General features: G+C 37.8%; 1 protein-coding gene across 2 annotated transcripts in view; it reads right to left on the reverse strand.

Annotated features, from left to right (window-relative positions):
• Nucleotides 1–362: 362 nt before the first annotated feature.
• Nucleotides 363–14,884, reverse strand: part of adgrb3 (adhesion G protein-coupled receptor B3) — a 54,632-nt gene continuing 40,110 nt past the window's right edge. Inside the window, exons 13-16 of one of the 2 annotated variants that reach the window (XM_073833733.1) lie at nucleotides 6,515–7,185; nucleotides 5,014–5,049; nucleotides 4,356–4,460; nucleotides 363–1,437 (exon numbers count right to left, since the gene is read on the reverse strand). In XM_073833733.1, coding sequence (XP_073689834.1) covers nucleotides 1,249–1,437; nucleotides 4,356–4,460; nucleotides 5,014–5,049; nucleotides 6,515–7,185 — 1,001 coding nt within the window. In that variant the 3' untranslated portion in view covers nucleotides 363–1,248. The remainder of the gene's footprint in view (nucleotides 1,438–4,355; nucleotides 4,461–5,013; nucleotides 5,050–6,514; nucleotides 7,186–14,884) is intronic. The other variant, XM_073833734.1, reaches the window with a different exon arrangement.

Consider the following 14,884-nt stretch of genomic DNA (forward strand, 5'->3'; position numbering starts at 1 on the left):
AACTGGATGTTTTAAAAGATGGTCAAATAAACCTTTTCTGGTTCAGTTCTCACTATCCTGTCAGTTCCTCGGCTGATAGCGTAATTGCACATAAGGTACGCCATATGCGACGCGCCGTTACCCCGAAGTGACTACACTTCCTGTTATTTTTAGCTCTGCTGCGCTATTTTTAATAGGCAGCGGCACACACGTCTCCTCCCATCCGCTAATGGCCGATTAAAAATACCCTGTTGTTATTTGCCTTTAGATCTGAAAAGTCATCGTAGAGCATTTTTGTGCTGGACCTTGAGAACGCGGGGATGCGTCCAGAAAAGAGACACGCAGCACGACACAGGAGTAAGTGGACAAGTTCTCTGAAGCAGTACGAACATATTTCCTCTTTTATTTACATTCCTTTTTCAAATGTTAACATTTTTCGCTATAACTCTCTCATCAAGTTGGCATTTTCTCTTTTGTCATTAAAATAAACTTGGCACAAGTAAAACATATGTAGACAAAAGTTTTATTTACACCATACAACATTTTTGATTTTTAAATATTTTATACAGGGCTGCAGATGAGAGAGCTTTACTGAGCTTCCAGGCAGATTCTGCAGTATTAAAGTTTTGAAATATATTATTCATAAAAAAGTGAGTATTACCTTTATTGCATTTAAAGCAATGAAGAATGTAGCTTGACAAACATTCATTTTTAAATGACAGAAAAAAATCCTCTTTGCCTCTGAATAGTTTTGTCTTTTCATATTATAAAGTAAAAAGTGTAGTAATGGCCAAACGGACTTGTTATAAACTTTTTAAAAACCTGCGCAAGTATATACATTGTGTTCCTGGGCTCGTCTCCCGCCGAACAAAAAACCGAACCCAGTCGCCGCTCGCGGGTGGACGTCACGTCGTGTCGCTTTCTCTCCGAGGCCTCATAACGCTTTTGGAACCGATTCTTTTCCAACTGGTTACTTTTGAAACACATGATGTCCGATATTGTACATGTCTGCCCCCCACTAAATACACGAGTGAGAATACAAAAAAAAAAGATAACACAGATGTTTTTTTGTCTTTTTCTAACGTTGTCTTTTTATCCGTCCGTCCGTCCTTCACTGTTTTAAAATCTTATTGGCACATATTGTCCCTGCTATACTCCTAGAATCCAGATATGTCTTTCCAAGGCTGCATGAGAAGTCTTCCGCGTTTTTTGTTCAGTGCAAAATATGTCCACCTTCGTCCGCGTTCCCGGCTAACGCTTCGTTATTCCTCAGACTTCTGTCTGAAAGTCTCCCTCCTGGACGTCCAAAGGGAGGCTGACACACTTTTCCCACTCGGCGTTAGTCATCTCCAGAGAGTTCTTTGTGTCTGAATCTAGTACATTCATTGTGGCGTAGTTCTGATATTCACTTGCCGGGTTGAAGCTCTCCCAGGGGTTCTTGTTTTGCATTGCCTTGTCCTACGGAAAAGGACGAGAAGCCGCCGTGTTAGAAATACTACATTTCTGAGATACTCTCAATATGGTTTCTCATTATAGCGCCTCGTTTTATGATACTGTCAGACATCGGAAGTTTCACGTGGACATGAATCATCAAGCTTTAATTCATGTTCTCTCACAGTGGCCCTAAAAATATTTGGACACTATATGAAAGTCACCTCATTAGGTAAAAATTTCAAACCAAATACATGTGGCTTGATAGTTTGTCCATTAAAAGGGTAGTTCACTCAAAAATAACAATTCTGTCATTATTCATCGTCACGTTGTTCCAAACCCATAAGACCTTTGTTCATCTTCAGAACATAAATTAAGATATTTTTGATGAAATCGATAGCTTTCTGACCCTGCATAGACATGTACGGAGCCACGTTCAAGGCTCAGAAAGGTAGTAAGAACATTGTTAAAATAGTTCATCAGTGGCTCAACCATAATTTTACAAAGCTACACTACCAGTCAAAGGTTTTTAAACAGTAAAATTTTGCAATATTTTTACTATTTAAAATACCTGTTTTTTATTTGAATATATTTTAAAGTACATTTGTTTTTATTCCTATGATTTCAAAGCTGAATTTTTAAGCATTATTACTTCCATCACATGATGCTTCAGAAATCATTCTAACATTCTGATTTGCTGCTCAAAAAAAAACATTATTATTGTTGAACTTCTAGTCAGCTGTTTTTCAGGTTTCTTTGATGAATAGAAAGTTCAGAAGAACAGCTTTTATCTTTTCTAATGGTCTAATGCATTTTGTAATGCTGAAATATATAAGCATTACCTTTTTTATCAATTTAAAGCATTCTTGTTAAATGAAAGTAAATTTCTATATTTCTATAACTGTTACTTAAACAGGAAATCAGCATATTAGAATGATTTCTGAAGTATCATGTGACACTGAAGACTGGAGTAATGATGCTGAAAATTCAGCTTTGATCACAGGAATAAATTACATTTTTAAATATTCAAATAGTAAGCAGTTATTATAAATGGTAAAATATTTCACAATATTACTGCTTTTGCTGTATTTTGGATCAAATAAATGCAGGCTTGGTGAGCAGAAGAGACTTCTTTAAAAAAAACATTTAAAAATCTTTTGACTGGTAGTGTATGAGAACTTTTTGTTTGCAAAAATAATGATTTTATGTCTTCGACATACACACATATGCAGGGTTAGAAAGCTTAGATTTCATCAAAAATATCTTAATTTGTGTTCTGAAGATGAACGAAGGTCTTACGGGTTTGCAATGACATGAGGGTGAGTAATTAATGACAGAATTTTCATTTATGCGTGAACTATGCTTTTAACACCATGACATTCATGCATTTGTGTCCCAAAATTGTTTTTGGGGCTGCTGTGCATACACATCCAGTGCTCAAAAATCAAAGTGTTTGACCTAACAGCATGTTTGGAGTGTTTCCAGATTCAGGAACATCTCAGAGTTTTCAAGGGAATAAAAACAGAATCTTTTCTTCCAGCGGTTACTAAGCAACAGGCAGTGAATGGCCAAGTTCTGAAGTCTGATTGAACGTGGGTAAAAGGGAGTAACGTGGCCAAAGGGACACATCGCCAGCTGCTACGATTATACCTGACATAAACATGCACAGCTAACACAATGCCAAAATCCTAATGCGTTAGCTAAAGTTTACACATTGTACTAAGAATGAACTATTTTACACCATTTCTTAGTTTAGGTTAATGTATTAATACACTATTGTCTATTTGGCAATTCATGCTACATTAATGCTAATTTATACGACTTGAAATGTAGAAATTAGCATTAGCTATAAATTAATAAATGCAGAAACCTATTTCATTGTTAGTTCATAAAATATAGCACCTCATTGTAAAGTATTAGCTGTGCATTTTGTATCAGGATCTTATCTGGACACTTGCATCTGATTGCACTTATGGAAATGCCACTTACTACATTAGAGGTTGCATTAAAGAGAAATTTCCATCATTAACATTGAAAGATAAATCAAAATGCATTAAAAAGGCCTTCAGTCCATTTCCTACTTTAGAAACATTCTCAGAGTAGAGAATGCTAATGGGGATTACAAGTGAATAAAAAGTTTCCTCGTGAATCTACATTGGATTAAAGTGGAATAAATCATTAAATCAGGTGACCAGCTGGCAAGGCCACATTAACTTTACACCTGTATCGAATAGAAAGCATTTTCACTGATCCGATCACTGCGTCTGGAGTGCACTGAGAGCTGTGATCCAATCAGTGAAAATGCATGCTAGCAGGAGATGAATTTTAGGCCACTATGCTGAGGCTGAGCTAATTAAAAAAAACACATCTAAAAAGCTCTAAATTGATTATCAGAGCGAACCTCACAGTGCCAGTCAGCTGGACGCAAAACGACACTGAACGTTCCTCTGCTGCATGGTGCTGGATGATGCGATTGTGTTGCAATTGGCCTGCTCCAATCAAACAATCCCAGCGGCCTTACAATTACAGATAATTGATGCAGCGCACTGCGGAAAGCACAGAGAACCTCTCCGATATCTGAACCGGATCGAGTGTTTTTCGTCCCGTGCATTCGCCAAGCAGCGATTAGCCAATAGAAAAGGAAATAATAAGCATGTTAGCAGCTCATGGCCTTGTGTTTGAATGAGTGCATGAGCATGGATCGCAATGACGGCTCAGTCGCTCTTCCTTGTCTCCTAATACCTTCTCTTCCACCCCCCCGGAGCGGGCGGGTGTGCTATTTTTCCACATGAATACACTGGGTGGATAACTATTAGTCAGTTCAGTCAGTCACTTCCTGTGCGCATGGCCGGGGCGCCACCAGAAGACACAGCTAAACATAGACAACGCGGCACCCCCCGGTACTCGGTAATGAGACACACTGAACCCCGTTTCCTGTTACTCACCATGCCGCCCATATTTGGTATGTCTCGAAATCGGTCCAGGGTTTGAAATTTCTGATTGAGTTCCTGGAACAGCTCCATATGCCTTTTCCTGGTGTGCATGACTTTCTGTAATGGCAAGGGTGGGAGGGGAGGGGAGGGAAGGGGTAGGGGGGATGGGATTTGGAGTTCAGTCAAGCTGAGAACCAGAACTTTGCAACAGGAAAAAACCTGGCTACTTTCAAAGAATTTATCACCATATAAAAACGCTGTGCTCACCCTGCAAATTTGGCTGAATGCTATGACAAGGTTATGACAAACGGCACTGGCATATATGAAGGGTCAGTGGTAGCACTTGACATTCAATTTCATTTTTTTGGTAAAGGGCTGAAACGCTCTGGGGGATTCTGCAGGTGACCTTAAAAATGTGAAAATATACAGGCTATTTTTTGATTTTCAGCTTGAAGTCAGGGGATGTAAAAGGATAAAATGGGAATATGTGGTGGCTGACGGCATTGCTTTTACGCTAAACCACACAACGCTTCATAAATCGCAGTTGTGTCAGGACATGCTACTCCAATAAGCTTAAGTGCTACACAAAGTAGTTGTAAATTAAAGGGGCGAAACACAAACGCAACAAAGGCCTGACGCATGCACTTCGCCAAGCGAAGGGTTTGCTCACCTCAAAGTCAAGATCCTGGTACCTCGACTTTCTTCTCTGTAAAACCAAGACAGAAAGACAAGAAAAAAAAAAAAACAGTGTAGTTAGATATTACGAAACCTAGAGAAATAATCTGCTGAAATGCTGAAATTCGGTCCCATCTCTAAAACACATATGAGCAAGTATGTTTCTTGCACATCAGAGCTAGACTTGTAAGCCTTGAGGCTTTTGGCAGAAAATGGATCAGGTTCAAATGGATTTTCCCCTCAAGGCGGCCGGTCGATACTGGTGCTTTTCAAAATTTCAGTAATGATGAGAGGTTGAAATGTCTTACAATGCCTCTGCAATGATCTTTAAGGCCGGTCTACAAGTACGCAAACGCAGGCAGAAATGCTTGACTGATTCAGCCTCGTTGGAGGTATTTAACACAAAAGAAGGTCCTGTCAAGAAAGTTGAGCTCTGAAAAACACTTTTTAAAACATCTTTTGCGTTCTTCAAAACAAAGTCAGTCATACAGTTTCGGAACGTCTTGAGGGACCATTTTCGTTTTTGGAGTGAACTATCCCTTATTTGTGTTTTCTTTGCGCACAAAGTATTCTCGTAGCTTCATAACATTAGGGTTGAACCACTGGTTTCACATGGACTATTTTAACGATGTTATTACTACCTTCCTGGTGCTTGAACATGGTAGTTGCGTTGCTGTCTATGCTAGTCAGAAAGCTCTCGGATTTCATCTTAATTTGTGTTCCGAAGATTAATTAAGGTCTTACGGATTTAAAAATGACATTAGAATTTACATTAGACATTTCAGAATTTCTCTCCATATAGTGGACTTCTATGGTGCCCAGAGTTTGAACTTCCAAAATTCAGTTTCAATGCAGCTTCAAAGGGCTCGAGGAAGAAGGGTCTTGTCTAGCAAAACTATTGGTTATTTTCTAAAAAAAAAAGAAAAAAAAAAAAAAATTGACAATTTATATACTTTTTAACCTCAAATGCTCGTCTTGTCTAGCTCTTTGTCAACTCTGTGTATTCCGGTTCAAGACAGCTAGGGTAGGTTGAAAAACATCCTACATTGCTGCAGAAGTACCGGCTCAGTGTTTACAAAGGGAACGTGCATAGAAGATCAAACGCCCTTTACAAAAAGTAAAACGGCAATGTAGGACAATTTTGAAGAAAATTAGATGGGAGTTTTTTCAATGAGTTGACGTAGAGCTAGACAAGATGAGAATTTGAGGTTAAAAAGTATATAAATTGTCAATTTTATTTTTTTAATATAAAATCGTTTCACTAGACCCTTCTTCCTCAAGCTGGGATCGTTTAGAGCCCTTTAAAGCTGCATTGAAACTGCATTGGAAGTTCAAACTCGGGTGCAACATAGAAGTCCACTATATGGAGAGAAATCCTGAAATGTTTTTCTCAAAAAAGAAAGAAAGACATGAACACCTTGGATGACAAGGGGGTGAGTAAATTATCAGTAAATTTTGTAAACGGTCTACACCCAAGACCAGACTCAAAGTCGCACCTCTAAAGAGCTCATCGATATAGTTGAACCGGTTTCGCTTCGAGACAGTCCTCCGCTCTCCTCCATTTCTGCCAGGAAGTTCTTCACAGCCGTGCGTGGCTCGAAGGGCAGATTCTGCATGTGTTCGGCCTGGACCGGGTACTGCTGTTCCATTCCCATGTGCTCCATCCCCGAGGGCCCGAGGTTAAACTCGGCGCCCATCTTGTAATGCATCAACCTGTCGTGCGACAGAGAGTCCATGGTCATGCTCATCTTGCTGTCCTCTTTCAACAGAGTTGGAACGCTGCTAGACCCTGCCGACACCACCGCCGCGGAACCGCGAGGCAGGACGATGTAGTCCGTTTCCATCTGCCCCGGCTGGGGGTGGCCGCTGAGGTCGTGGGCGCTCAGCTCCTGCTCGCTTTGCCTGGTGGTGTCATCTGTACACAGGTAGACGGTCCGCCGCATGTCTGCCGTGCTGTCCAAACACTGCTCGCCCAGATCGCCCACGCCCATGGACATGTGAAGTCCAGAGGGCTGCTGGATGATCACTTTAGACATGATGTTGCCAGGCAACGTGGAGTAATTGAGCCCCTCGGGACCTTTCTCTTCCTCCTCATCATTGAGAGAGATGCGGGAGAGGGTGTTGGTGATGGTGGCCGCTCGGCAGGAGCCCATGTCTTTGTGGAGGGCTGCAGGTAGGAAGGAACATCATTAGTAAAAGTATGTGATGCAAGAATGCTTTAAATGTTGATTTAGAACTGAAAAGAACCGATTTAAAAGCAACAAGCAATGTAGCCAAAAGTTCACTTCCAGAATACACTCTCTCCCATGTCATTTTCTTTCTTTAGTTGCAAAGAAATTAAGGTTTTTGAGGAAAACATACCAGGATTTTTCTCCATATAGTGGACTTCAATGGTGGCCCACAAGTTGAAGGTCCAAATTAATACAGCATTAAAGGCATCTACACAATCCCAGATGAGGAATAAGTATTTTATTTAACGAAACGATTGGTGATTTTCAATATATATATATTAGGGCTGTCAAATGATATAATTTTTTAATCAGATTAATCAGAATTTTCAGTAGATTAATCACTATTTGCAACTACACCTGAATCCTGACAATTTTTTTTTTTTGAAATGCATTCCAAAAAATAAATAACAGGACACAGATACATAATTTTCATATTTTCACATTATGTCAGGGCCGGCATCGGGCCTGTTTTAGGCTACTCCTTATTTTTTATATTTTAGACATCCATCAATTATGGTGAAGAAAAAAAAAATGCCACGCTGGTGGAAACAACACAAGACTTTCGCTTTTACTTTCGAGACCGGCTCGGATGGCGCAGCTGGGAGAGATCCGCGTTCAATCGCACGCAGTGGGCTGAAACTTGCCACAAAGCACAGGCAGAAATAAATAATGAATGTGTCGGGGAAACAGTAAGGACATATCTCAATTATTTATTAATAAAGTGTATTCTGAGTAAATTTCGCAAAGATCCTGACTTGCATCTCCTTTTTGGAGGCGCCTTAGAGAGAAATTTATCTTTACGGATTACACAATGAACAATTTTTTGTTTTCGATTTGTTTTATTTTGTTAAGTAATAATTTAAAGCTTTCTATAGATATGTTTATCATGTCTGTGAGGCATGCATTTCACTTTATTTTTGTTAAGAACTCCTGTTCAAGAATGAGACCACAGAAAGCGCATCATTTTTGGTTTCTTTATTTTATAAAAACACTGTAAGGTTTTTTGATGTATTACTCTTTCCTTTGTGAGCTAAAATGACGGATTATTTTAAATTGCTTCCACTCTCCGCACAAACTATGCTCCTAATCGCGCACATGTATCTTTAACGTTTAAACTATACTTGAACTGTTTTATATCTATAGATTTTTTTTTAGGCAAGTCGTGATGATTTGAGAAGGCAAACTGATCAAACAGACTATCAGTCTTCCGCTGGGCGCTGTTCGTTAAAAAACAAAAACTTATATTTAACGAACAAAAATGCTCCAAACCTTTTTCTAAATTAACAAAATAAAAAACGAAACTAAATATATACACTTTGCCATTGCATACAAAATTGAACTAAGAGGGATTTTTTTTTTTACCCTCAATTGCTTTGATATCACTGTGTCAGTCACCGCTCTTTCGAGAATGAACCCAGCATAACTATGCAGATGTAATTCCCAAAACATAAGAAAAACGAAAGTTTTATACAAATTCTGAATGGATTATGGCATGGAAAGTGCAAAGCGCGCTCCCTTTATTATCACTAAAAGCGTCACAAATCTTAGTTCATAGAGATCTCACAAAGTTCCGTTGTAATCAATAAAGCTTTTTAAACTAACGTACAAAATGAATCTTTTATTTACATTGCGTCTGCACTTAGTCATGAGATGATTCACGCAAAACGACAATAAAAACCGATCTGGTGCTTTCAGCGGTGAGTGAATTCTGACAAACTGTTTCTAATTGTTCCAAATCAACACTCAACGCTGCAAAAACACGCTGGATTGTTTGCCAGATCTTCAATTGCTTTGCTTTCGGTTGAGGGTATATCTACCCCAGTAGAACCGGGCCTAAGCTTGGCTAACCACTCCAGTTGCAGAGGGGCTGTCGCCCATGCTTGTTAACTGTACCATCATAATTCTTTTTATATTTGAATCCGTCCATAGGCTCACCTTGCTCCATCTCGCCTCTCGCTCCCCAACCACTTTCCTGACAAATAATTCGTCACACTGCGCATGCGTGAAATGCGTTAAAAAAATTGACGTAATTAACAACAACAAAATAATTAACGCCGTTAACGCGTTATTTTTGACAGCCCTAATATATATAATACATGCATACTTTTTAACCACAAATGCTCGTCTTGCAGTAGCTCAACCTCACGCATTAAATAATAGTGTTAGAAAGGGTCATGCGGTGAGTTCTTTGTCCGTGTACTTTGGATCAAAAAGGTTGGTTAGGGTGAAAAACTTAATCTCATTTTCTCGTCCAACTTCAAAATATTCTGTTAAAAAGTATATACATTTTTATTGTTTTAAGGAAACGGCAGATCGTTTCACTAGATAAGACCCTTATTCCTCGGCTGGGATTGTGTAGAACCGTTTAAAGCTGCAATTTGGACCTTCAACCTGTTGGCCACCATTAAGGTCCACTATATGGAGAAAAATCCTGGAATGTTTTCTTTAAAAACCTTAATTTCTTTGCGACTGAAAACAGAAAGACATGAACATCTTTGAACACATGGGGGTGAGTAAAAAAGTAAAAAGTGAACTTATCCTTTAAAAGTAACATATCCAAAAACAACAGTCCTAGTAAAAGTTTGTTGACCCAATGCCTCAAAAATGAATGATTTTAACCTATAAAGCTACTATTCTAGTGGGAAACATAAAAAATGATAGATTCAAAGAGAATAATTGGTTAAAAAACCTAATTCACTTTAATTTAGTCGTCTTTTAAAAGAGACCAAAATTAGGCCTTTAATCTAAATGAGTTTTGATCTACAACCAACGTCTTAGGTTTTGTTCAAAATGGAGGATTGAAGATCAACAGGTTAACTATCAATACTTCTTCGACTGACCAGTTCATCACAACAGCACTAACCATCTAAGCCAATCTTTTCAGCACAGACTATCTTTATACAAGCCATACCCCTCCTTACGAGATCTGCTGTTATAGAAACATGTCCATATTTAGACTGGATTGATTCTGTTCACCTGAAAGAGCCACACACATCTCTAGATGCAATGACAGAAGATGTATCAGCACTGTGAGAACAGCCTGTCCTCTGCAGCAGAGCTCTATCTTCACAAATCCATAAGGGAATTACTGCCACTGTTCATGACACAACAACAAGGAGACCAGAGGACAACAACGGCTGGTTAAAAATCCTCCAGCTCTGATGGTAGTCCAAACTAATGCATCACACAACATGGTGTCTGAAGAGCGCAGCAGAATACTGATAGAAGAACACAGAAAGGGCTGCAGGCTCAGGACAAGGACTCTCAGGGTGAATCTCATTAAATCTGTCAAAAACCTGGTCGTATATATGGTCACATTCTTATATATGTATAAAAATAATAGAATAATATATGTGACCCTGGACCACAAAACCATAAAGGTAAATGTTTTGAAATTGAGATTATCTGAAAGTTGTATAAATAGGCTTTCCCCATTGATGTATGGTTTGTTAGAATATGGCAATATTTGGTTGAGATACAACTATTTGAAAATCTGGAATCTAAGGGTGCATTAAAGTTGTCCATATAAAGTTCTTAGCAATGCATATTACTGACCAGAAATTAAGTTCTGATATATTTACAGTAGGAAATTGACAAAATATGATCTTTACTTAATATCCTAATGATTTTTGGCATTACATTTTTTTTTTTTGATAATTCTGACCCATACAATGTATTGTTGGCTATTGCTATAAATATCCTTGTGCAACTTACGACTGGTTTTGTGATCCAGGGTCACATATAAGAAATTCTTTCCATTAGAAGGACCATTACAATTGATGTACTTAAGACTCGCCTCACAAAAAACAAAAAAAACAAAACACAGAAATAAAAAAAATATTTATCTATATTTTACTGCATTTTTAAAATTGTAAAATCTAATGATCCATAAAATGATTTATTTTTGTGTTGAAATGTTAATCGTTAACTAATTAATAGTTATTGTTTGTAATTAAAATAAGTCCTGTTTTGCCCGAGTCTCACTTTCTGCTGTTTGGAAGTTAGAAGTAAACCTTGGATTAAAGTTTTATTATGCTGTCCTAATGAAGGACAAACAATGTCGCACAATATCACCTTCTGAGCTGATCTTAATCCAGTTTTAATGAAGAACACTAGAGTCAGGGCGCTGTAATATTACACTCATTTTCAAAACAAAAACAAAAGGGTTAGCAAATTGTTACCTTGCTGCATTTCAGGGCTATAGCATAGGCTAATTATCTGATTTACCATGCCCTTGTTAGTCAGCTAGTTTGTACAGACTTTAAATAACGTGCCATAAGTGAAGACACACGCAAACAAACAATGAAACAACTGTCATGACATCTCATTATGCAGTTAAAGTAATTTAGTAGCTCATATCGATGTCTAAATGAGCTCTGGCTGTGATAACTGACACAAAATTTGATCAGTTGCTTGGTTTCTATTTATGTGGCATCACACTGTGTAGCCCCACCCACAGTGAAATGTCATTGGTCGAAATCCCAATAGACTGTATTGCATCACGCAACATTGTCACCTTCAAACAGACAAACAAATCCAGTCAGTGCTTTCAAGAAATGTGAGAAAAGTCACCATGCTGTCTAGGGGGATAACAATGCTACATACAAACTAAAAAATGGCTGTAATAAAGACTTCATGCTGTTTTGAACTTTGCTGGCTGGATGCCAGGAAAATGACATTTTTTAAAGTGCCCCTATTATGCCATGTTTAAGGTAGTTAATATTGTTGTAATAGTCTCTTAAAACAGGTTTACATGTATGCAAGTTCAAAAAACACTTTAGTTTTCTCAAAAATTAGATTTAATTTTACCCCGTTTCTAAATGATTCGTAAACGACTCGTGTGAAGCAGTTCGAAGAATCAGTCTCTCTAAACCCCTCCTTTCCGTGAGCCCTCACTGCTGTGATTGGTCAGATGGTGCAGTCCTTTTGGATTGGTCTACCGCTTCAGCGCAAAACGAAACGCCCATTGGCATAACTGAATGACAGCTGTGGAGACTTGTTAATGCATAGAAAAGATAGCCTCGATTTTACCCTATCAATTCGAGCCGGAGTCTGACGATGAAACGGTTGAAGTGGCACATCGACAAGAAACTGTTTTGCAAGCACGACTGGAGCAGGACGTTTCTCAGTGGGTGTCATATTATAACTGTGGAAAGTGCTTGCAATTTGCTTTTGTAAGCGAACCGGGCACACCTCTACGTTGTGAACTTCAACACTGTAACGTACAACCCATAACACTGCGTTAAGCCATCGTTTATCATTATCATTACTTAAACTAATAAGGCAGACAGACAGTCAAGCTGCATCAATCACAATTTTTAGACTACATTGCACTCACAGCTGAACAACAGAACTACAGAAACGCAAGTTAGCCGCTTACCAAGACATGTGCGGGGTTGTTACACACCATAACGTACACAAAGACGTATTTTGAACGATCGCTAGAAAATACAATCATTAATTATTAATCATACTTACAGGTAGAAGTTCAGAGGAGCAAGCCGGTCCAAATAAACTGGGCACTGATCCATTTTTTAAAACCAAGCGTTTGGTGAATCTCGCGTTGTAACGTTACTCTCCAAGATTGGAAAAACAGTCATCAGTAAAATGACGCGAACACAAAACAAGATTGGCATTGGACTGCTGAGGTGTTGAAAAAATTAATGTTAACCACTCATTCTTGGTAGTTTCATCTTTCGGAAGGGCATATAAAACAAATTCACTCTCACAGCGCAGGGCGTCTTCTTGACATGATGTAACGTTAATCCACGTGAAAATGGTAGGCCTACTGTTTGTGGGCGGGCAAGTTGTTCGCGAAATTGAACGTGGGCGGACATTACGCAAATGTGTAGCTCGTGACGTGTGGCCGTTACAGAAAAAAGATTCGAATTGCTGACGACTCGTTTAGGCGAATGTGAGCCGACTCTTTTTTTTGTTAGACAAAAACTTCATTTATAGTGCACTGTCGGCGTCACAACTTTGCAGATAGTTTATGTTCACATACAGCTACATGACACACTACATGAAATATCATATTTGAAAAGGCATAATAGGGGCACTTTAAACAACGTTTCAGCATAACAATAAAACAATTCTTTCTAGCCTTTGAAACCAATTATTTTGAACCAATTTCAAGAGACTAAAAAGCTTCATTGTTCTTCACCAATCGTTTACTTAGGGGAGACAATTAAACCGTAAACTCATGGATTCAGGTTTATTCTATATGGCAGATCAAAAGAGATAAAAGTGAATAACATATGTGGAATAAAATAATTATGACTAATTCTGATTTTGATATGTACAATATCAATATGTAACCCTGGACCACAAAACCAGTCATAAGGGTCATTTTTTTATTATTATTGAGATTTATACATCATCTGAAAGCTGAATAAGCTTTCCATTGATGTATGGTTTGTTAGGATACCTGGAATCCGAGATTGCAAAAAAAAAAAAAAATCTAAATTTTGAGAAAAATGGTTTTAAAGTTGTCCAAATGAATGCGTATTGCTAATTAAAAAAGTTTTGATTTATTTATGGTAGGAAGTTTTCAAAATATCTTCATGGAACGTGATCTTTAGTTATTATCCTAATGAATTTTGGCTATTGCTACAAATATACCTATGCTACTTTAGACTGGTTTTGTGGTGCAGGGTCAAATATATAGACAGTTTTTAAAACATAAACTTTTTTTGTACTTCAGAAACACATACGTTTTAATTCTTAAATATTTAAAGACTGGTCCAAACTGAAATTGCCAGTTAAGCGTGCGTAATAAAGTTTAATATATTTTAATTAGGTTGATATATTATTAATATAATAAAAGTAATATATAATGACCATGAATTTAATTCTGTGAACCAAAAGAACGGTATTGTATGATATTGTATAACTTAAAGTATCTCTTAAAGTAATAGCAGCCAAAATAAGCGAATAACCCAGCTGCTGTGACGTCTATTAATCAAAGAACAAAAGAAAAAAAGAGAAAAACAATAACTTTTGTAGCTTTAACGATGCATCTATATTTTATTTAGTGTTTGATAACTTTATTCAGTTTCTGTATATTTTCTGTATACTTGCTGAATGGCACAGGTAAATAATGGCTTTATGTGAAAATTGTTTTAAGTTCATTTAAAGAAGTAGTTCACTTCCAGAACAAAAATTTACAGATAATTTGTCATCCAAGATGTTCATGTCTTTCTTTCTTCAGTCATAAATAAATAGTTTTTTTTGAGGAAAACATTCAGGACTTCTCTCCATATAATGGACTTCTATGGTGCTCTCCCATGTAATTTTCCGAAATGCAGTTTAAATGCATCTTCAAAGAGCTCTAAACAATCCCAGCCGAGGAAGAAGGGTCTTATCTAGCGAAACTGTCAATTGTTTTCTAAATAATTTTACAACTTATATACTTTTTAACCTCAAACGCTCGCCTTGTCTAGCTCTACGTGAACTCTGTGTATTCAAGTTCAATACAGTTAGGGTACGTCGAACAACTCCCATCTCATTTTCTCCTTCAACTTCAAAATCAACCTACATCGCTGCAGAAGTACTGCCCTTTAAACGTCCTTTAAAAAAAAAGTAAAGCGGCGATGTAGTGACTATTTTGAAGTTGCCTTGAACCAGAAAAAAACG

This window comes from Garra rufa, chromosome 2 (genome assembly GCF_049309525.1).
Source record: "Garra rufa chromosome 2, GarRuf1.0, whole genome shotgun sequence".
Taxonomy (NCBI): Eukaryota; Metazoa; Chordata; class Actinopteri; order Cypriniformes; family Cyprinidae; genus Garra; species Garra rufa.